Source organism: Alligator mississippiensis, chromosome 8, assembly GCF_030867095.1.
Source record: "Alligator mississippiensis isolate rAllMis1 chromosome 8, rAllMis1, whole genome shotgun sequence".
In the NCBI taxonomy this organism is placed as follows: Eukaryota; Metazoa; Chordata; order Crocodylia; family Alligatoridae; genus Alligator; species Alligator mississippiensis.
The window spans coordinates 71,086,698-71,109,920 of NC_081831.1; the positions used below are offsets into that span (position 1 = coordinate 71,086,698).

A 23,223-nucleotide genomic window follows, 5' to 3' on the forward strand; every position below is an offset into this window, starting at 1 on the left:
TTCTTGTTGATTTAATCGAAACCTCATAAATGTTTTGAATTACAACACAATCATCACAATATTAAATTGAACAGGAGTCTCCAACTACTGTTTCAGAACTGAAAAATAGCATAAAGTCTCAGTGTCCTTCATTAGTTTTTATTCTTTTCCTCACCTTCCTTTAATATATGCATTATTGCTAACATTACTGTTAACATACTGAAAACATTATTACTGTTATTTAGATTTACATCCTAAGCAATCCAGTACGGCTCAGAGTAGCTTACGATAATAAAAACTATCAAAATAAGAAAACGCATGCATCAACACTTTTAAAGTCACCGAAGAAAATTATTGCAATGTGTTACTTTTAAGCTTAATATCTCCCTTTGACATAACCCTCTACACACTATTTCATTAGTTCTTAACACTGCCTGCGTACAAAATGCATAGTAGAGCTGTCCTTGTATATAAAATATCACAGTACACAACTCTTACCTGCTGCAAACTAAGAATAAGTGTCTTTGCGCACTGGATTTTGTCTATCTGTCTTGTTTTACTCATTGTTTCTTTGATGATATCTCCATAATCGTTGTAATACTAGAAAAAAGCCATGAAAAACAGCTGAACTTTAGACAACAGTAAAATGTAGTTAGCTGCACAGCACTTTAGAAGAGAACAATGAATTAAGTAAACTCATGTACGTTCAACGAAATAAGAAGTGTTAAGCGTTTTTTCCTCATTTGTTATCAAAATTATAAACTAAAAACTTCCCAAAAAGTACTGAAAAAATTGAGAAGCTTTCCACTGTCTTCATACTTTTGTTTATGTCAGTCATCTTTATACAGAGGCAGAATGACCTACTTAGTTTCAAGGCTGACCCTGAATCACATCTGTAAAATATACAATGAATAGCTGTATTGACTTTTGGGAGAGGAGATCTCATTAGCTGTTAAGACAAAAGGGGTATCCATCTTGCACTTCCACACAAGAGCTACCTAGCCTCCACAGCCTTATCCTTTAACTTGCCTGCACTATGGGCTACATGCAGACATGAAACAAAATAAAACAAAAAAAACCCCACATGCTTTAATAGAAGCAGCAGCATGTTAGTTCCACCACCTCTACAGCATCTGTAGAAATTGGGCGCTTCAATGGGGTTTTGGCGCTTATCTAAAACTGATTCAATCAGCTACTAGATAAAAAAAAGTCCCACTTAAGCACCTGATCTATACAGATGTCAGATGAGCTGGGTCCACCTAACGCACTGCCTCTTCTCAGCATGCGCTGGGCTCAGCACGGGAACACAACAAGTTTCAGGTGAAGTGCCGTTTGTTTTTTTCTTTTAACATCTGCAAGCAGCATGATGCTCAAATAGGGCAGCATGGAATATCTAATACCCGCTTACAAACCTGGAGCAAAGATTTAATTATGCCCCAACAAGAACATTCTAGATTAACGTGTGACTGGATACCTAGAAGATATTTTCTGTTGAATTAAGGCAGTGATAAGTCTAATCAGAAATATTTCTATCTGGTAGGAAAAGTCTCTCTCTTCCCAATCCAATGAATTTTCCCTTATATAAAAGGTCAAGGGAAAAAAAGCATGCTAGAATGGGATTCATGTGAAAAAACCATCATATTCCTCTGTGTTTGAATTTGAGTCATAATTTAATTGGTTTCTATACACCTAAACAAGCTGAAAAAGCCTGCTAACTTTCCATACTGAAATAAGGAGAGAAGTCTGTTGTACATCAGGAAGGGAAAATAAATATACCCAATATGGTTAAAACTCAGTTCTACAGAATTTTTTATACAGCTAAAAGGAAAGCATAATCCATCAGAATAAATTTTTCCCCATGTGAAAAATATTCTGGGAAGTAGTAATTATTTTGATTTTAAAATCTCTTTCGTATAAAGAAGCCAGTATCTGGAAAGGTCTGATGACAGCTGAAATAGAGTCTTAGACTGAAGTTTTGTTTTGTAATAAATGTTCACCATTTTATAAAGTGCAGTCTTCAGACTTACCTTCATATATTGCTTAAAAATATCTGCAGCAGTATTCATTTCCACCACAGTATATACAATAAGTTTACAAAAAGCTGCAAGCAAGTTTCTTCTTTTGTGCAATGCTTCAATCTTACTAGCTTCATCATCTTGCTGTCCATCTGGAAAGAATTGAAAACAGTGAAATCCCAGATTATTTGGGGGGCAAGGGGCTTGTTTGTCTGTGTGCTTTGTTTTTTTTTGTTGTTGCTTGTGTTTTGAACTCAGAAATATTAACTTAGTGGTTTAACAGTTCCTAGCCTTTACCCTCTTTAAGTTAATATTAACATGAAGGAGCAAAGTGTGTTCTAGTAGTCAGGGTAAAGTAAAAGGAGTCAGGATTGAAGAGCTCTATTCTCAGATCTGTTAGCAGAATAAAGGGGGATATAGAGGTTGTTTGGGCTGGAGTAGCAAATGCACAACCCTCTGCTACGTTTGCCATCGTGGTTAAGATTTCTGTGCAGACATAAGATTAGAACGTGGCTAGAATTAAAATAACCAATTCAGACTTCTCTTGTGGCAGAACTGATGTGTATAAAGGTGTGGTCAAAATTTAACGGTTTAATGAAAGCATCTTAAAGAACTGCTCTTTCATTATCAAACTGTAAAATTGCTGAAGCCTCTTTTAGCAAAAGTTAAATTGTGGTGACCTAGATATATTTCCACTAGAACTCCAAAGGTATTGTTTTTTCCCAGTTATTTAGCACTTGCTTTTCTTTTGCTTTTCAAGAAAAGAAGAGAAAATTAGATTATGTTGCACTTTAAAAAACAACACGTTAGAGCCCTTTGAGTAGCCTTCTTTATGCTTCGTGGAATTCTGTGAAAACTCCTTTAATTGTGGTTACTTGAGACCAAACTGAAAAGGTCTTATCACACCCACCTGTGGCTATCTAGTTTCCATTCTGAAACCTTATTAAACTAATAATTTTCTCTGTAAAATATTTATTAGTATTACTACAAGTGTATCCAAGAGAACCAAAGATAGCAGGTAATGAGCAAACTATAAAGGTAACTGTAAAAGTTTCAATGTGCTCTAAGACACGGGATAACTGAAGCGCACGCATTAATTTGGTCAAGGCTGATTAACTAACCCATTAAGCTGTCCTAAATTTTATGTAGTGCAGTTAACTTGCAAAAATTGTTACCACAGGAGGTGTAGAAGCAGAAAGTATACACCCCGTTTAAAAAGGGATTATACGAGTGGTGTTCAAGATCCAGCCCATGGGCCAGATCCAGGCCGTGGAGCTCCATCACCCAGGGCTGCTCCTGGGTCCGAGCTGACTCGCATGGGACCTGTTCCCAGACTTGGGCTAAATGCAGCACCTGCCTTAACCTAAACCAATGATGGCTGGTGCCACAGAAGGTATGAGGAGGAATAAATCATCTAGACAAGCCCTCTAAAACATCTACTTGCCACTGACAGAGAAAGAGCACTGAGCTTTAGTCTTAGGCCGTTTGTATATGAAATGAGGGGCATATGTGTACGACAGTTTAAAGCAGGTTAAATGCTTTTGCACTGCTTTAATGGTGTTGGTGTCTGCACGCATCTGCGGCATATTGCGCCGCTGCAGCAAATTTAGCGGCGTAATGCGCCTTAAATGACTTGCGACACAGAAAACAAACTCCTCTGAGGAGTTTTAGTTTCCTGCCCTACAGCCATGGAGCAAAACACCGGGCTCTGTGCAGCTCTGCAGCACTACAGGAAGCCCTGCAGGCAGCCTGGCAGCAGCACAGAAAGGCGGGCTCAGCCCAAGACATTTTTTCCCCTGGAGCCTGCCTGAGCTGCGCAGGGGCCCAGTGCTTTCCTCCACAGCTGCAGTGCTCCCCAAGATCACCCAAGCCGGGTGCCTGCAGGCAGGGCTGCCACGGGGAGAAGCACCACCCCACCCCAGGCCAGGGACCACTCTGTCCACCGGCAGCTCGCCCTCCCATCCCCACCGCCAGAGAGGCAGGTAAGTTCAGGTGTGTACACAACATGGGGACTTGAAAGGCCCTAAACTGAAGTGGTGCTTTTGAAAACCTACTGCTTCAATTTAGTGGCCCTGGTTCATCTACACACACCCTTAGGTTCTAGGTTAACCAGTAAATTCTTCAGAGACCGAAAGAAACGAATTGTTAAACGTGTTTTTCAGCTTTTCAAGAAAAACAATTTCACAAGATTTATAAATAGACTCATTCCTGGAATGGGAATTACACTTAGAGTGACTTAAAGATTTCAGTCTGCAGGGTAGGGAACAGCATGCTCACGCGCATGTTGCTCTTCATATTGATTTTCTACTCTTTCCGCTAGTCTAACTTTTAAGTATCTGAAAGGATGAAATATATGCTTCTTCTCTTTCACAGTCTAACAAGTCTGACTGATATGTTTTCCTCGATATTATGTGTAATTTTTCTCTCCTCTTTGGTTAAAGATCAAAACTCTTATATCACACTGAATAATTTCTTCCATCTATGGGTTTTTGTATTTGAATACTGATGAGATAATGGGCTAATAGAACTGTTCTTTCATTTAAAGACATGCATACAGGCAATTAGAAACATGGACACAAGCCAAGCGTGAAGCTAATATCCGCACGACAAGTGTAAGTATGCTCCTTTCATCCCCTCACCTGCCCTGTACCTACCAATCTGAATTTCTACATTGCCTCCAACTGTGTTAGGGGGCCCCATGGAGAAAATGGGCCCTACCCACTTGCCTTTCCTCTAAGCTTGCCGAAGTCTGGAAAAAATGCAGTAGACATGTTCGGTATGTACCACTGACACTCAAGTTCAGGTACAGCCACTGGCTTGCACCTAGCACATGCTCTAATGGTGACTACATTTGTTTTTTTGGCATTTGACTCATGCAGTGTTGGAATAAGAAGGTGAGGCTGTTTTTACAGCATCATTCCCAAGAGTCAGAGGCAGTGTAGACCTGCCACACAAATGCAACTTGTCAGGACAGAGGGCAGTAGATTTACATGAGCACACAAGCCAGAACAACATGGATATGAACACAAAGTGAGACCACACAGATGCACACACCTGCACTATTGTTGTCATCATCCTGGTCAATGAAGACATGATCTAAAATAAAGCTTAGCAGTTCAGACTGCAACGAAGAATCAGGAGTGTAAACAAGCGGCTCTAACATGTCTCTTCCTCCTGTCATAATCTGATGGCTGAAAATCATCAACACATCACACAGAATTGTGAAAGCCTGTTAAAGAAAAAGACAGATGCATCCTAAATTTCTTCACAAACTAAATTCAATTTTCCAATGTATTTAAAAGACAAGCAGGTGCTAAAGTTTCCATAGCAGAAAATTATTTGAAGTTCAAAGCTCAACCCTGCAAACCATGGAACAGGTGAACTGACATTCAATGGTACTAATTATGTAAACAAAAAGGTTTCTTCGTATACGCTTGCTGCATTCGGATAGGACTCAGATAAGAACACTGCCAGAGACATCTGTTGATATACTTGTAAGATTCTGTGTGAAAGTTTAGAATTTAACTTAGAAGAAGTTCTAGCTGAAAGATATGATAACATCTTGTAAAGGAAACGAAAATGTAAAAAATGTCCTCATTGCTATCAGAAAATATATGTAACTTTTTGTAAATGAAGCAAGTCCCTGAATACTTACTATGCACCCTTATTAATTTCTCCATTTGCCTGGACCTTTTACACAGCAGCTGGGGGGAAAAATAGAACCTGTTCTTTTGCATGTGGCCCATTTGTTACGCGTCTGTACAAGTGCAGAAGAAAATAGTATCCTTCTAGTCATGGCCTTTCTAATCCCAGTCTCCTCACTCAGCCAGTCCCAGGATGCCTCCTCCCACCCCACCACCTGTGTCTTGTCTGTGTCGGCTGCTAGGGATGATTGAGGCACTAGGCACCAACACCCGAAGTAGGAAGACTGCAGGGTTGCCTGTTAAAGACGGGGAGAGATGCAGATCTTCTAGGACAAGAGCCTCAAGGGAATCTCCTTTCTTGGATTCCTCCGAGGAAGATAAAAGTCATGAATTATTAGTGGGGAAAACCTTAAAAAATTACTTTGTGAACATACCACTGGGATTTGACACAGTCAAATTTAAAAGCAAATGTTTTAAAAGCAAACAATCTGCTCTGAAGTGACTTAAAGCCACGATCAATCCAATCAACCAAACAAAGCATCAAGTTAACAAACAAACAGCCAAATTCATCTTCTGGAGAGTTGTTTCAAGCACACACACTCCTCAGATCAGATCCAAAACATTCACAACCCAAAAATCTAATTACTTTTAATTGTATTTGACCTATTAAATAAAGTTAATTCTGAAGTAACCAAAATGCTTCCCTTCTGGGTGTGCACACATACTTCATATGCTTGAGCTTTTTTTTTTTTTTTATTTATTTATTTATTTATTTATTTATTTATTTTTTACTGCTGTGCATGTACTGCATAAACCACCCACCAAGGACTTTTAAGGGTGGAGCAGGCTTATTACACAAGAGCATTTTCTCCACTATGAACCTAAGAGTGCAGTGATCTGAGAAAAACAGGATGGGAAACAGGGATGCAGAATGTGCATATATGCACAGTACATCTGACAGAACTTCAGTTATTCTAAAGTTAAGTAACATTCACGTGGCTGCCCATGTGCTACTCCACCATGGTGAACTCCAAAATAACAAACAGTCTCTTGAAGTGAAACCTCAGCCTTAGGAGACTGACATGCCTTTGCCCATACAGTTTCTGAAGTTTATGGACTGGATTATATATATATATAATGGTTTGTGAATGTGTGAATAAGGCTTGAGGGGGCTGTTTTACAGAGAACACAGAAAAAGGTGTCCATCCTAACCACTGCAAGGTAGCCAAGGTGGTCACAGAGTTCCACCTAAACCAACAGTTCAACCTTCAAATAATTCCCTGTTTCATTCACTCGGGACACAGACAAACACTTTGTGCCTTGAATACGAGATGTATGCTGGCCTTCTACTTACGTGCGACAAAATCATGAAAATCTGCTTGGGTTTTAATGGAGTATGTTTAACGGTCTTAGGATGAATACTTGAATACGTCATTTCTTGTCTTCATCAACAGAAATTCACTTGGAAAATCTCTGTAAAAAACAGCCCCAGCACCTCCGCGCCCCCTGCCCCACCCTCTCAGATCAAGGAGCTGAGATGACCCACACTCCATGAAGTAGAAGGATCTCAGGTCTGAACATAGGATACATTTTTCATCCAAGATAAAAGATCCAAGTTTGTTATTAGTGCTTTTGGGTTTTCTAGAGATGCATACAAGATATCCTGGACGTGAGGCTGATTACAACAATTTGCCCAAGAGGAAAACACATCCCTATCTTTGTGGGTTTGGAAGGTGAAGAATTTGCAGACAGAGCAAATTCCCAAATCCATGACTTCCCAGGCAGTAGAGACACCAAGATCAAGCATTCATGCTGTGTGCATCATATACCTATACTGACAACACCAGAATCACTTTTTATTTTATTTTTTTTAAACAGCTTTGAAAATATTATGAAAAAGTACAGCTACGAACAGTCACTAACCTGCTCTTTGACAGCAGTGTTTACATTGGTCAGATAGTGCTGACAGATTTGGCAGAACACCCTCATCTGCTTCTTTAAACGTAAAAGGTCCTCCTTTAAAATAAAGCATTTTACAGAGTAATTAAACAGATGAAGTTTTACATTTTTAATGAAGAATATTATTTGCTTTCCCAGAAATCTATAGTTACATAAAATGCTCAATAAAAATAAATACAAAAAAGTGAAATACAAAATGTGTGTTCTATTTTGCCAAGAAGGTTTTTCAAAATTTTGTCTAATATATCCAATGCTCTAAAGTATCATTAGAAAAAGAAAACAGACCATATAATTTCTCATTTGACAACTTTCAGCAACGAGTTAGAAGATTATTCAACTGCTGTTAACTTTAAAATAATTCTTTTGGTTCCTCTCCATTAATTCAACAGAGCATAAATTTTTGGGTGAAGGTTTAATGTTTTTGTGGCAACACAATAAAAGAAAACCCAATACAATTCAATTCCAACATGACGACACTAACCAACCCGAAGTTTATATCCCCTACTGTTGCGCTGTGCAAGAATTCTAGAAGACTTTAAAGAAGGGTCAGCGCTCTCAATCATGATTTGGGAAAGCATACCCAGCATCTCTCCTCTTCACACAGCAACCGGGGGGGGGGGGGGGGGGGGGGGGGGGTTAAAAAGTTCCTAGACCTGCTGTAGTTTCTAACAGGAAATTAATCTTGCAGAATTCCATGAAAACTAATTTCTATCAGATATCTGAGGAATGGCCCTGTGGTTAAGTGCAAATATCTAAATTGCTAACCCTACGGTAGCATGACATACCTTTGTGGAGCTGCTTTCACTAATTTTTGCTAGCTGCCAAAGGATTACATAGTGAGTACACTGCAGTGCATGAATAACAATCTGCAATTAAAGATAGAAGAGAGTTAGATAAATACACCAGTAAGAACAGTGACAAGCCATATTCACTGATTAACTTAAATTCACATTTTAATTACAAACCTGTTCGGGCATGTCTCCATTTTCAATCCCAGTTTTCAATAACTTGTAGTTGCAACCAAACAAGTCCCATCTCGACAAGTCATGAGCACTGGCAAAAGGAGAAAAAACACACAAAACGTAACAAAATGAATTTTTACACTAATTCTGGAATTAAATGTTTATTAAATATATTGCTTTTAAGTGTCCTCATGAAAAACACACAAAAAAAATCAGTTTAACTTGCCAGTAAATAATAAACACACTTTTGTAAAAATATAGGCTGTAAATACAATTGATTCATCTTCTATTCGACGTCTGCCAACATCATATATATCTGCATGTTATCTACACAGAACAGAAGTAAGCTCCACACAAAATTATAACATGATCAATTTAGTACACCAGCATATGAGTGCGAAAAGCAAGATTTTCAGTATACATTTCACTTACTTGTGAAAAGCAGTGATTCTTTTTAATGTTGATAGGACCTGATAAGCATCATCTTCGTCGGGTTCTTCTCCCTGTAATTTATATGCAAAAAAGTTTCCAGCAAAGTTAGCAACATCAATATGAAGAAACCAACATTTTTGAATGATTTCAAATACATACATACATATGCTAGGAGAAGTTCAGTTACATGATACAGAACACCTAGGATATGGTATAAGAGTTATCAATTTTCTTATTTCAGGGAAACTAGTAACCAGATAAAGTTATTTAAGTTTGCCACATAAAGTGTTAGCCTAACTGGACAAAAGTATGCTCTAGAGGAGTTTCAATTTTCTCTGCAGAGTCCAGCAGAGGCCACTGTCAGATAATAGATACTGGAGCAGATTGCTCATTGGTCAATATTGATACAGCAAGTATTTCAACCTAGGCAAAAAACATACAAAAAACTTCAGTCGATTAAACCTTTTAGCAACATACCCTGATTCACCCCTGAAAAGTTCCCTGGGCCAGCCTAATACCTGTATATCCCTTGCATGCCAATTCACACAAACAGGTAATTACAAACGGTCAGTCACTAGGCAGCTTCAGTTACCAAAACAGGCAGGGTACAGACATTTGTTTCTACTGGGTAAAATTTCTTGGAAAATTTGCCTGATAAAAGTCCTTCTGGGAAGAGGGAGCAGAACAGATATTTAGTATGCAGCCAACTGCTCTCTCATGCTCTTCGTGCCATCCCAAGAACAGGGTGGGGAGGAGTGGTCTTCAGGAGCAGAGTACTGGGGGAAAGCCCCCAGTCCCTTCCCCAAGCAGAGCAGTGTCTGGCTTAAGGAAGAGTCAGGGAACAGAGGTGGCTGCTCTCCTTTCCTAAATGGACTGAAGGGAAGGGAAATGAAGCACAGCCCACAGCCCTTTTCCCAAGACAGGGGGCTGTGCCGTGCTGCTTTCCTCACCACCCAGACCAGGGAAGCAAAGAGAAGCAGTGGTGCAAAGGATGTTCTCCACTCTACTCCCAGTCTCAGGAAGCAGTGGTGCAAACCCTCGCCTGTCTCTTACTCCTGAGACTCAACTGAGAGAAGCAGGCAGGGGTCTTGCAGCACTGCTCCTTCTGCTCAGCTCCCAGTGTGAGGGGCTGAGTAGACAGAGCAATGGGGTAAACCCGCTGCCCACTCCACATACCTGGGACTCCAGTATGAGGATGGGCAGGGGCTTTGACTCACTACCCCAGGAAGAGCCTCCCTGAGCCCATTTCCCTGTACGCTGGTTTCCCCTTCCTTCTCCTGCCACAGAGCTGTGTGGTGGAAGCAGAGATTTAAAGGCTAGCCATGCTTAGAGAAGCTTTCCCCATCCAGACTGAGCAGCAAGGAGTGGAGAACAGGAAATCAGCAGGGGAAAGAGATGCTTCTTGCACTTGGCAACTGGTGGCCCGGAGCAGTGGGGCAAAGCCTCTGCCGCCTCCTCGCACTGAGAACTCTGGCTTGAGAAGCAGACTCTCTGCTGCTCAGCTCCCAGTGCCCAGCAGCCAAGCGGAGGAAACAGCGTGGCAAAGCTTTTCACACCAGGAACTTCAGTGTGAGAAGCAAGGGGGGAGCTGGTGGCTGCTCCTCCCCTCCCAAGTCCATAAGAGAGACAGGAGCAGCTGGTTCCCATGCCATCTCAAGACTGGAGTCACCCCAGTCCCAAGGCGGCACAGAAGCCTTTTCCCCTAGCCCCCAGGGGGAGTGAACCTGGGAGAAAGTGTAGACACTCAGCCTCCCAGGAGAAATTCTCCTTGGAATGACTTAACCTTGGTTATTCCTGGAGTGGCCACTTTTGCTCTAGGGAAAAAAAAAAAACCTGGACGTCTGCACACACCTGGTTTCCACCAGAAAAGCGATTCTCCTGGTAGAAACTGGACATCTATATGTACCCTTCGCTTTAAAGCAGCAGAATCAAGGAGGAAAAATGGTCTCACTCCAGAGAATTATAAAACAACAAGAACAATTAAGTAGTAAATAGTACTTTGCCCTTTAGCTTTCCTTAGAAAGCAAGTTAATTGGAGTTGTATGCATGTTTCCAGCCTGCTTCCATGAGATAGGCACAAACACTTGGGACTCTAAGGGCATGTCCAGATGAGGGTGAATGTGTGGTATGCAGTGCTGCAGAGCCGTCTACAGCACTGCATATGCAGGTGTTCCTCGCATTGCTAATTTGCAGTGTGGGGGGGTGGTTTCTGACACAGAGATCCCAGATAAAAAAAACAAACCCACACCTAAAGAAAACAGGGTGGGGGCATGTGGCAGCAGCACGTGACACCCAGAACTGGAACTGCTGTCGGATCACTGCAGTTGCAGCTCCAGGAGCTCAGGTAAGGCTGCTGGGGCCAGCACAGTTGCTGAGCACACGTGGCACAGATGTTCCCTGGGGGCAAGCAGCAGGGCCACACATTGTGCTGTGGTCCCCAAGGAAATGCACGTTTCCGCCCATGGGGATACATCCTAAGAGGGTAAACAGGGGTGCAGGAAGGACCCTACAGCACACCTTCATGAGCTACCCAGACAGCAGAACAGCAGTGAGGACTCGAGAGTAAGAGCCATTAGCCACTGAAGTTCTTCTCATTGTTAGCACACATGAGAAGTAAAAACTCAATAAAATGACTTAAGATCCTAGTTTATTTTCAAGGATGGGATTTTGTCATCATGTTATATGGCTGCACTTCTGTGGTGGTGATTGAAACACTTCTGAAAAAAACTATTCTGTTCTTTTCTGTTTTAAAATACTAAAAGATATAGAACTCCCACCACTTCTCTTGGGAAACAATTCCAGTATTTTATACATCCTTCCAGTGCTCCATCATACTTCTGGATACCATAACTAATACATTGATGCCCCCTGTGTTTTCCTCCCACTATTATTTAAACAACAGTGGAATAGGATTTATTATCTAAACATAGAAATGAGCAGAAAAAGGTGATTTTAGGCTTAATGTATTATAAGCAATTTATTAAAAACAAATAAAAAAAAGACCAAATACAACATAATCATATAATGCATGGATGTCAGTTACTAGAGTTTGCAAAGTCTGTGAATTTTGGAACGCTGTCATTTAAAAATTACACTGTATATAAAATGAAGTGATAAAATAATTTACGTAAAAAAACAAAATCAAACAAACAAAAAACCTCCTTTAAGCAGCTTGTAACCCCACCAATACTTAAATTATAGTAGAAGAGTAGGCAGAAATACCTGTAACTTAATATCATACAAATTGGCTTGGTTCACTCCATGTTATATTCAGTAAATATTCATCTCTTCATGTTATATGGTGATGATATAATTACTTTCCAAGTTTTTGTTTCCCAATTAGAGGGAATGTAATTCCCCTTACTTGGCAGTTGATGCAATAAGGCAGCAAGGACAGAAATGGTTTACCTTGTTAAACTGAAGTCAGGACAGAGTGGCACCTCAGAGACTAACAGGTTCAGAGAGGCATGAGCTTTTTACGGCAGCAACATAGCATCTGAGGAAGCAGGCTGTTGCCTGTGAAAGCCCATTCCTTTTTGAACGAGTTATTCTTTAAGGTGTAACTCTGCCTGACTTTCTACCAGTAAGGCACCAAGAAAATGAAGGCGTTAAAAGACTAGAAAAAGAGGGTCATACATATTACATACCTCTTGCAGGAAGTCTTCAAGAAGTCTATTAAACTTGTCTGCCAATTCATCTATTAACTGACTTCTTGCAATGTCAACTCTGTTAAAGATAGTGAACTCTTCATTACAGAGTGCATGGTATGTTTTAGAACATGCTTCCAAAACATCTGTATCTGTGTGCTTCTCTACAATATCCCGGATCTGTCGCAGTAAGGCATCCAGATGCTACAAAAGTAAAATCACAACTTCATAAAAGGCTCATTAAAATAATGTTCCAATTGTAGCAGCAAGATTTTTATGCTTGTTTATTACTTTTATGATTGTATCATATAAAACATAAAGCACTGTTCTAGACAACTTGATCTTTAGAGTAGGAGCGATCTGCATCAGTACACAAATTAAGGTGGAACTTGGTGAAGACTACAAATTTAACATATACAAAACTCAACTTTGTTGAATACACAGCACTGGAGCTGGAGTTACAGTTCCTGAAGAATGAAGCTTGGAGAAAAAACTGAGGCCCTTAGTTGGAATGAAGAAAGAATTCTGTGCCTGGCTCTTTTCTTCTTCTCTCCTAAGTTACCAAGATGTGGGGTAACTGAGAGGTTGTGCTCAAGAGCGGAACACTGAGCAACCACTTGCCTTGCCATAGCAGAACTGAAATGATCTGCTCCCAACCTATCTGGACTATCAGCAGCAGAAAGCTGCATTTATTTCTCAGGGAAGATAGGTTTGGTCTTGCTTACAAAAGAATCTTCAAGAATAGGGAAAGTGAGTAACATGCAGAGTAGCATTCTGATATACAACCCTACACAGTAAGAGTGCTCATATTTTTCAGAATATGGTAATTTTGTTTTCCTTTCTGCAGCCTCAATGTAAAAAAAGAATTAGGTGGTAGGCAGAACTGCCTCATCACTTACACCACCAGCTAGGGTATCTGCGAAGGCACATGAAGTGTGAATATGGTCCCAATGGATGCCATTATTGAAAAGAACCAGTATTGCACAAGGCTGAGTCATATACCTTAGGTATAACCCATATTTGGGGAGGAGGGGGGGAAATTGCTCCAAATAACACACTAGTAAAACTTTTCACTACGGAACTATACACATCATCTCTCTTATATGCCATACTGTTGTTTTATTAAGTACTTGTACTGTAAGAACATTTACTCTAAAGATATTTCTCCAAAGCATGATGTTCATAGTTCAGTTCAAATTGAACAAGCTAGCTCAGACATTTCTGCAAAGCACTACATTGTGTCACTTAGATGCACCTTAAATTTAACAGAAGGGTCTCCTGCCACACTGTGACAATACATGGTATTTTCTTACAGACATGCACCTTTTTCCCCTCCAAAAGAGGGATGAGACTGTGTATAATATGCCAGGAAATACATTAAAAACAATTTCTGCCAATTACTGGGTGAAAGCAAAAGGAAAGCCTTCAAATGATCCACAGAAAACAATGAGCAGGTTTGGCTTCCTTGCTGCTGCTATTCAGTTACTTACTAGAAGGAAAAGTTCTTTTTTTCTTCATTGTGCCATTCAAAAACAAGTTGTGTACTTTATTCTGGGGCATTCTGTATGTGAGAATATACAGCAATACAACACAAGGGTTTCTCACCACACAATGCATCTCAGGCTCAAATGTAGTACATTTGCTACCCTAATGTTTGGATGTTCCTCATGAAGTTTGCCTAACTGGATTTTGGGAAAGCAGCCCTCAAAACTCAGAAAGTCAAACCTAGGTTTTCAAAGCATCTTGAAAAATAACCAGAAAAAGGCTCATCTACACTGGTAGATACTATAGGTCTCTTACTCCATCCTTACAATTTTGTTTTTATGATACCTTACCTTTTCTAATCGCCCTGTTGTATAGATTTCCAAATCAAAATACTGCGGTAACTGTAACAAGTTGGTGACTTTTTCTGCATCCACAGAATACTGTCAAATTAACAAAAATAATTAATTAATTAATCAATGAAAAGGTTTCTGGGATTTTTGTATACTTCTGCTATATTATTAACTGCATAATATCCAGGTACTATTAAAAACTATAAAGAAACGAAAAGTTTCTAACACATTGCAGTTTGAATGACATACACACTTTTGGAAACATACACCATTTGGCTATTGTTTTTACAATATACAACTACAAAGTTCAAATAAAATTAAACTTACTTTTGCTAATAACTGAGGAAGTGCCACTGCAAAGAGCTCTGTAATTCTTGTCCTGTCATCCAACTGCGTTTTCTTTTCCTTTGCTGTCAGCACCTAAATTATTGATATAAAATTTTATAACTGAAAAAAAAATCTTAGATATCACCGTTTCATATTTTTAGGGACTTGATAAAGCACTGGACTCTTCAAAGACTGATTTAATCCTAACATTTAAAATGATATCCACTTAAGCCAAATTTTGAAGTAGTCAATCACTTTACTTCAGGGAGTTTGCTTCAGAACAAACACCCTAAAATCTGGATGATTGAGTTTCCACTAGAAAATGCACGATCCACATAATGCCACTAAGGTTGCTACTTCAATTTTCAGAGTAGTCTATGATAGTTTACCACTAAGTAGCAAAAAAATTCAACACAGAAAGTCTGTCAGTCTGATTATAATTTTTTATACATTTTTCCTGTTTTATAAACGCAATTCAGTCTTCTAATCCAAATGAATTTGTAAATGCACATTTGAATGACTAGGTAGATGCACCTTTCCAACAATCGCCCATTCACTGAAATTAGTATTTGAGATGGGGGGGGGGGGGCGGGGGGCGGGGCGTAGCAATATGGTCACAGTCAAGGACAACTATGGGAAGTTGTGGTTTAAGTACTTCAAAAAGACCATGAACCATTTCCTTCTCCCTTATTTTGCTGATACTCCTCAGGTAGAAAGAGGTATTGGCTTCTGAACAGATACTAGGGATAAATTGTTTTGAAAAAAACCAAGGAGCAAACTAAACAGAAATGACTTTCAGGATTGTGGTAACAAGAAATGTGGTTTCTCAAACAGGAGTGTAAATATATTCAGTTTAAGAAAATGTATTAAATATTGTTAAAAGTTTAATGTGAAAATGAGGCAGCCAAGTGTTGGTTATGTATAAAATTCAGAAAAGCCATTTCTTCAGTTTCTGTAAGCAGGAACAGTTTCTTATACTCTAAACATGTACTGAACAAAACAATTTTCATCTAGCTTAATCGAGTACTGAAACTGTTAAGAGAAGTGCAGTAGAAAGATGTGAACACCAAAATATTGTGAACAAAATATTTAAAATACAAAATTATAGATTTACACAGTCTCTCTGCAGCACATACCCTTTTCCCTGTTCCTCTTCCCACAGGTGGATGGCATTCAGCTGCTTGTCGAATTGTACAAAGCATTATTTCAATCAGTGCACTTTCTTGTCTATCTGTTAAAGCTGAAATAAAAAAAAAAAGAAAAAGATGTGCGGTCTGTCTTATTTACTATTTTCTCACAATTAGAGGAAAAGCACCAAAAACCTGTTCTGAATTCCCTACATAATCAGCAAAAAATGTAAGCCAAAGCCCTGATCCTGCAAGATGGGTATTTTTGTGTATGTACATTAGTAGCTCTGAGGCTGAACTATAGAACCATTTTTACAGAGATCAAGAGCTACTCACATGTAACCAAAGTTTTACGAGATTACCTCTTCACACTACAAGGATGCAGTAACTTAGCACTACAAGGGTCAGTAGTACAGCTTGGAACAGTGAAACCGTCTAACTAGAGCACTCTCACAATCTCTGCTCCTCCTTCCACCACAGCTCCAATTACGAACTGGCTGTCATCTCCATTCCTTCCACCACTGAACTCAGTTCCAATATTTAAATGAAGATTAAGAGGGGAAGGCAGACTGGTTCATCTTAAAAGAACTCTGGTTACATTTCATACCTCAATGGGATTCTGCTTATTCCCACTCTTGGAAGTTTGGCAAATGGCAAGGATGCTAAAGACTACTTCAGCAAATTGCACAGCTGATCTAGAGACCAGATCTAAAGAACACTTCACAAGTACAAACACAGCACCAAACAGCAACTCAACAAAATTTTAAGATGAAAATACATGAAGTAGTGAAGCAGCTGCATCTCAATCAAGCACGTGCTTGGATCAGACATGCTTAGATCACTGTAATGCATAAACTAACCTACTTAGAAAGGCATTGCTATGTGGTAGTTTATGCTTTACCCCCCTGTACCTACCACCCCCTGTGGGACAAAATTGGAGATGGTTTCCTATTGTCCTCAGATGTATTTGAACCTAAAATTAACACCCTTGTTCTGGTTTCTGAGGGAAATCCAAATGACCTGAACTATAATTTTTGTTTCAAGCTACCTGCGGATACAAGAGCTCTAGAACGCAGCACAAAGAGTCACGAAAGAAACCCCCAGGGTACCCTAGTATCTGACCTTTAGCAATAAGGGGGTTATCCAATTTTCTCTAATGTTTTATCAGTGACAAGGCAAAATATTTGCTCTCTCAGACTCTTGTTCTCCAGACACTATCATCTGTGAGCATGTCCCCAACTCCAGTTGTGGCAGGGGAAAACCTTCTTTCTTGGAGCATCTAGCTGCTTTGTCCTGTATAAGACAGGGTGTACTTGATGGTACAAACGCTTGGGATGGTATCCACCCCTACTAAGGATACTGACACAAGGTGCATTTGGAAGAACAAGAAGCCCATGGGAGAAAGATGATACAACTCTGATAGCACTGATCCAGATAGATCAGCTCTTACATTTAAAGAGCAAGTCTAATAATTCTTTTTAAAAGAAACCCTAGAAGTCAGTTTCTTTTAATATTACTAACTTTATGCTAATGTAAGTTCACAGTACTGGAACATATCTCATGAAGCAGAAGATGGCAGCCCTACATTGTCATCTTGTGACATCTGAACATCCAGATCTATATAAATGTCCATAGGTTTGACAGGCACTCCTGTTCTCAAAAAGCACACCTGGGACAATGCAATAGCCTATTCCTACAAATTCTTGTCCAAAGACATGGATGAGGTTTCCTGTTGGCTTTCCTCTGTGATTGGAAGGAACTAAGACAATCGGCACACTAATGCTCCTTTTCACAGGCTTGTTATCCAAACACTCAGAAAAAGGGAGTCCTCAACAGCACTGCTATTAAGAGGTTACACGGGCCCACAATGTACTACCATCATGGCCCACAAGCACAGTATGTAGAGTCTAGACTTCCTGGAAAACTAAGTGTAGAAACGCTTATCATTAGCATTTACAATTTTATCAGGTAGAAGCGCATACCTTTTTCTTTACAGGCAGTCCTCGACTTACAACCTTTATAAACTGACACCTGTTTAAACTTTCTGACATCAGTTTCAACTTTACGATGCTTGATCCAACACCACGCCAGCGAACAGGTTCACTGGAGAACATCTGTCCAAACTTCCTTGGACACTTTCTTTAAGAAAGCAGCCAAGTCTCCAGAAAAACCTGCAGCCAAGACTCCTGAAGGGTTCTTGGCTGGAGTCTTCTCAGAAGTCCAACCAAGAGCCCTTCAAAAATTCCAGCAAAGGCACCTCAAAGTCCTTCCAAATCAATACGATTGCTATTTACAATATAAATACATTAACATAGCTATATTACTCATCTATAATTGACTGAGTACAAAATACTGGGTTATTTTTGGTGAAAATAGGGTATCGGGCCTTGGTTCAGGAACCAATGCCCCATTTATAACATTGTTTCCTATGGGAAAATTGGTTCTGAGTTGCAACGTTTCGACTTAAGACACAGTTTTCAGGTACCAATTTTGTTGCAAGTCCAAGGACTGCCTGTATTTTTTAAAGGATCAAGCTTGTTTAATTAGCTGATCTAACTGCAATTCCTCTTGCTGCTTTTACAGAGGATGACGTGCTACAGAAGAAGCAGAAATCTTCTCATACTTGTCTTCTACTTGTTAGGAAAACTGCCATGGAACAAACAGTAGGCACTGGGATAGCAATTTTAAGCTACTACTGAATTGTGTTATTTATACTTTTCAATTATTTCTATAATCAAAGAACTTTGGGAATTTTAATTTCTCAACTTTTTTGAGACTCTAATCAATCACTAATGCTAATTATAATTTAATGGCACTGTGTACAGAGTTAATTTGTAGCAATATCAAGTCAGGCAAAATGTCAGAAGGAAGAAGGCAGGAACTAAATGCTAATGGAAACAATTTTTTAGGAGGTTTGCAGGACTGCATCATGCAAGATCACTTAAGAAGTGATGTTGGGATATTTAAGTAGTACAAAATACTGTATTTATTCAATGCCAAGATGAGGTCCCTCCCCCTATCCCCCCTCCCCCTTTAACACAGGGAAAGAAAGCTCCTTGTCTTGGAATTGAGCTGGGGGTAGTAGGCAGGTGCTCCAGCTCAGGCCCTAGGTTGCGGCTGGAGCTACGGCTGCTGCCTGCCCCTGCCACCTCTGTATCCCCCACTGCTCCAGAAGTCCTCCTACAGATAGTTTTAATTATTTTATTTATTTTCATTACCAGGTTTAGTTAAGCTAGATTTAGATGTCCAAATATGAACACTGACAGATGTGAGCATTTTGGGACCAAATTTTGCCTTCACAACCACGTCCACACATGCATGGACGTTTGATTCCCTGGGGGCAAGTAACAGCAGCACATCTTGGGCCACTGCAAGTTGTCCCTGGGAATGCCTGTGCCATGCACCCTCTGGCATGTGGCAGGTTACCCTGGGTGGTGTAGGGGAGGCTGAGGCCAGCACTGGGCTGGCCCTAGCAGCCTTACCTGGGGGTCTGGGGGCTTCACAGGGCTGGAGCAGTGGCAATCCTGCTGTGCAAAGCCTGGCCAGCAGCCACAGTATAGCTGCAGCTGGCCAGAATCCCGTTTTGAGTGGCGCATGCTGCCCCCATGTATACCTCTCCACTTTTTTCTATGGGTTCTTTTTGACTGGTGGATATCCAGGGGTCGCCCCCGCTGCTCCCTTGCAGTGTAGAGAACTGAACATACTGCACCCAGCCCACATCTTTATCAGGGAAAGCTGAAATTTCTACAATTTTCCTGATATACTCCCATTTTGGTGCATGTTGAGTAACATACTTATGAACAGGAGATCAACGTTTAAACACTTTCTGTCTTAAAAACAAGGAGGCATGCACACATTATTATTTCAGGCTAGCATCAGTAACTGACTTTGTAACTGAATATGGAAAATCCATTGTTTCAACTCCTTTAAAATATTTTTATCTTTTGCTGAAGAGCATAGAAGTCTTTGCTATATTATAAAACTTTAGTAAAGGGAACAGTGGGTCCCAAAATTCAAGAGTTAAAATTCTGGTATGAATAAAATCTTCTCCAAAAGGCTGTAATTTTAGCTATTATGGGCTATACTATGACTATAATCACTCTCAGTAATCTGGAAAGAAAGTACCTAAATTTATTTATACTCTGCTTAAATTAAGCTGAAGTTCAGGTAAGTTAGTTTGAGGAACTTAAGTATACCAAATACCGAAAAATTACATATTAGTTGGGACAATAAGTTATATTGAAATCTCTTACGCTCCTCCCCATTGAGTGGTTCCTCCAATAGAAGACTATTCATACATTCCCAGTCCTTCAGGAGGTCTGTTGCACAGTCCCACATGCTATCCACAAGATACGCAGCATGCTCATGTAACTGAAGAAAACACCCAAGAAAACAACACAATTATATTCAGTCAACAGGACAGTTATCTATGAAAGTGGCTATACAACAATAAGTCTCCCTTGCCGGTACAGAACACACACACATTTTTAACTCTGTGACAGATGCATGCAGAGATACCGCTAAACAGAATATTAAATGCAGTACTTTTAAAAGAAAAGCTAGTATGGAAATGAATTTTTATTTTGTGTTTGACTCCAAAGTTGCTAAAACACCAACAGGGGCCGTTTAGAAAGAGTTTAAAGCAGCAGAATGCAAACTGTGAGAGCAGTCTGTATTCAAACCTGTATGTGAGCACACACTGACTACATCCCTAATTTTCCTGACTAAGTCTGTACCTGAAAGCGCACCATTAACCCCTTTTCACTTACACGAGGCACTAACCACCTTCTAGAATAGACTAGATGCTTAATTCACTCTGTTGGGTTATTTTGTCATTTGTATTTTCTGTACTACATTATGTTTTTGTAGGTGACACTTGATTTTATTTAGTCATAATAAATCTTTTATACAATATTAGCATGGTCCCCAAAAAGCAACTTTTAATTCCTCCTGTTGTTGATGCTCTTATAGAAAGAGAAATATTTCAGGTACTGTTTCAGACTTCAGACTTGCTGTCTGCATGGTCAAGCTGGTTTGCTGTACTCTACAGATCATTCAAAAGATGTGTAACGCTATACAGAATGAGTATGTCATTTCCCAAAGAAACATGATATAAATTAATATGGGCATGCTTCAAGAAAGAATGAATCTCTCAAGTGATACAGAAAAAATATAAATTCAACTTACTTCACTTTCCAGAAAGAAAAACACTAATGTCTTGACAAGATTTGCATTTGGACCTTGTCTCCCCCTTCTTTTCAACATTCCATCATCTTCAGGATCTCTGCGACTGAAAAGCCTAAGAAAAAAAAAATGTTTAAAACCTATTTAATCCTTCATAACCATTGCCACAATCACTGTCGGACACAAATGTCTGGATATGAAATGTTTAATGTTTTGTTGTGTGGACCTACGTTATATTTAGAAGGGGAGGATTTCTCAAATCAGCTACTTTCAGATTTGTTCTACATTTACGTCATTTTGATTTCACTGGGTCCTTAAGACAGATCCTAGGGCAACCACATTTTAAGAGAAAAAGATAGATAAGTATATATCTGCACACTTCATGAACAGGAATGAAGTCTTGCGTCCTTACTCATAAAACTGCCCTTTGCAGAACCCTCTGTAGAAGATAATAAGAAGTAATGAAGACAAAGATTGAAGTTCTGCTATTTACTTTTCTGAGATTGGCCTCTAGCACCTAGCCTCTATACAAACTAGTAACGAGGCTTTTGAAAAAGCATACCTTAAGTTCCAATTGGCAGCTCTGTAAATTTTAAAAATGGCTATTAAGTTTCTTTGTGGCACGGAATCCAAGTCATAGGGTTTGGTAAATGCTCCTCTTCAAGCATTTGACTACTGCAACTTTAAACATATGAGCTTGTTAAAGGCCAAAGTCAAATCCCCTTGCTTTACAGTATTACAAATTGGTGGATAGATATTGCATAGCCCCTTAAGTAGTTTTATTCAGAAAGGAGAAAAAAATGGATGCCTACATGAGCAGGATAAAGCACAAGATGCAGCATGTACATATACCAAGACTACAGAGGGTCCTGCTACACATTCGAATTAAAAGTTGGACAGAAACCTGGTATAGAGCTGTTACACATTTTCAAGCACTAACTTTATAGCTGGTTGGGTCTTTTTATAGCTGGATTGTCATTTTTATCATTTGCATGTGTGGCTAACTTTATTGCCTAATGAACCAGTCACAATTAGAATAATATACATAATGTAGCAAGGGCCAGAGAGAACTTTTAATCCAAATAAGATGGATGAGAGGTAAAGAAACAGATTCCTGGTACATCCAGAAAAAAATCTCTGCTTTCAGACATGATATAGTATTCCTTATATTTAATAAACAAAAATCAGGGTGTAATGTACCTATTGGTATGATTTAGTTGGGACAGCCATAGCACAGGTGTAAAATCTATGAGAAAGGCCCTGAAGAAATCCTATAAGAGTAGGCTTTGCACATATGCTACATTATAAAAATAAGACATTTTATAAAAAGTGTTTTTAAAATACTCTGAAATATTTCATATGGAGGTCTTTACAGCCTGAGGGCTCTAGTGTAGCAGGGTTCAGATAGCAGCTGTGACAGAGCTGGATTCCCACGTTTAGTCAACATGTGTTGTTTTGTTTTGTTTTTTTTAATGTAGATCTCATTACAAACTGTACTACTGATCGTTGCCATTTTATGAATACAGTAAATCTAACAATGATACCGTATTTTAAAACACAAGCATCTTCCATCAATACTTCTTTACTAAAAAAAATGTCTTTTCCCAATTAAAAAGCAAAACTATATTCTTGATATTAATAAATGCTGAATACTGCCCTTAAAGAAAGGTGATCAAAATAAAGTTAATCATATTTTACGCTTACTTTTTATAAAGAAATTCCCCTGCTGCTACTGCTACTGGCCGATGAGCTGAGTAAACTAGATGGTAGACATTTTCACAGTCTTCTGCCGTCAGAACTTCTTCACTACTCCTGGGAAGATAAAACAAAAACTTGTTAAGTCTAATAACAGAGCAGAAGAAAAAGGAGTCAAAGGAAACCTCAACTTCTTTAAGTTATTGCCCAATATCTGATACACTACAAAGGTTGAGATCCAGTATGAGCACTTAAAAAAAAAAAAGAACCTTGTATTTCTAGCTCCAGTAGGAAGAAGATTGGGTTGATGCTCTGACTAGAAGAAACACTGTTAAATACAAAATTTGTTCAGGTACATGATGAATAAAACAAACCTCTATCTTCTGCCTAAAATTATCTAATATTAAACCATAATCT

The 23,223-nt window shown here is 39.3% G+C and overlaps 1 protein-coding gene across 3 annotated transcripts in view; it reads right to left on the reverse strand.

Annotated features, from left to right (window-relative positions):
* The window catches only part of STAG2 (STAG2 cohesin complex component), a 116,876-nt gene that overhangs the window by 10,759 nt on the left and 82,894 nt on the right, over positions 1 to 23,223 (reverse strand). For all 3 annotated transcript variants that reach the window (XM_059732828.1, XM_059732829.1, XM_059732830.1), the window contains exons 13-26: positions 22,816 to 22,923; positions 21,115 to 21,226; positions 20,181 to 20,298; positions 15,937 to 16,040; positions 14,801 to 14,893; positions 14,474 to 14,563; positions 12,639 to 12,842; positions 8,992 to 9,062; positions 8,563 to 8,650; positions 8,383 to 8,463; positions 7,562 to 7,654; positions 5,049 to 5,223; positions 2,007 to 2,146; positions 478 to 579 (exon numbers count right to left, since the gene is read on the reverse strand). In XM_059732828.1, the coding sequence (XP_059588811.1) occupies positions 478 to 579; positions 2,007 to 2,146; positions 5,049 to 5,223; positions 7,562 to 7,654; positions 8,383 to 8,463; positions 8,563 to 8,650; positions 8,992 to 9,062; positions 12,639 to 12,842; positions 14,474 to 14,563; positions 14,801 to 14,893; positions 15,937 to 16,040; positions 20,181 to 20,298; positions 21,115 to 21,226; positions 22,816 to 22,923 (1,579 nt within the window). The remainder of the gene's footprint in view (positions 1 to 477; positions 580 to 2,006; positions 2,147 to 5,048; positions 5,224 to 7,561; positions 7,655 to 8,382; positions 8,464 to 8,562; positions 8,651 to 8,991; positions 9,063 to 12,638; positions 12,843 to 14,473; positions 14,564 to 14,800; positions 14,894 to 15,936; positions 16,041 to 20,180; positions 20,299 to 21,114; positions 21,227 to 22,815; positions 22,924 to 23,223) is intronic.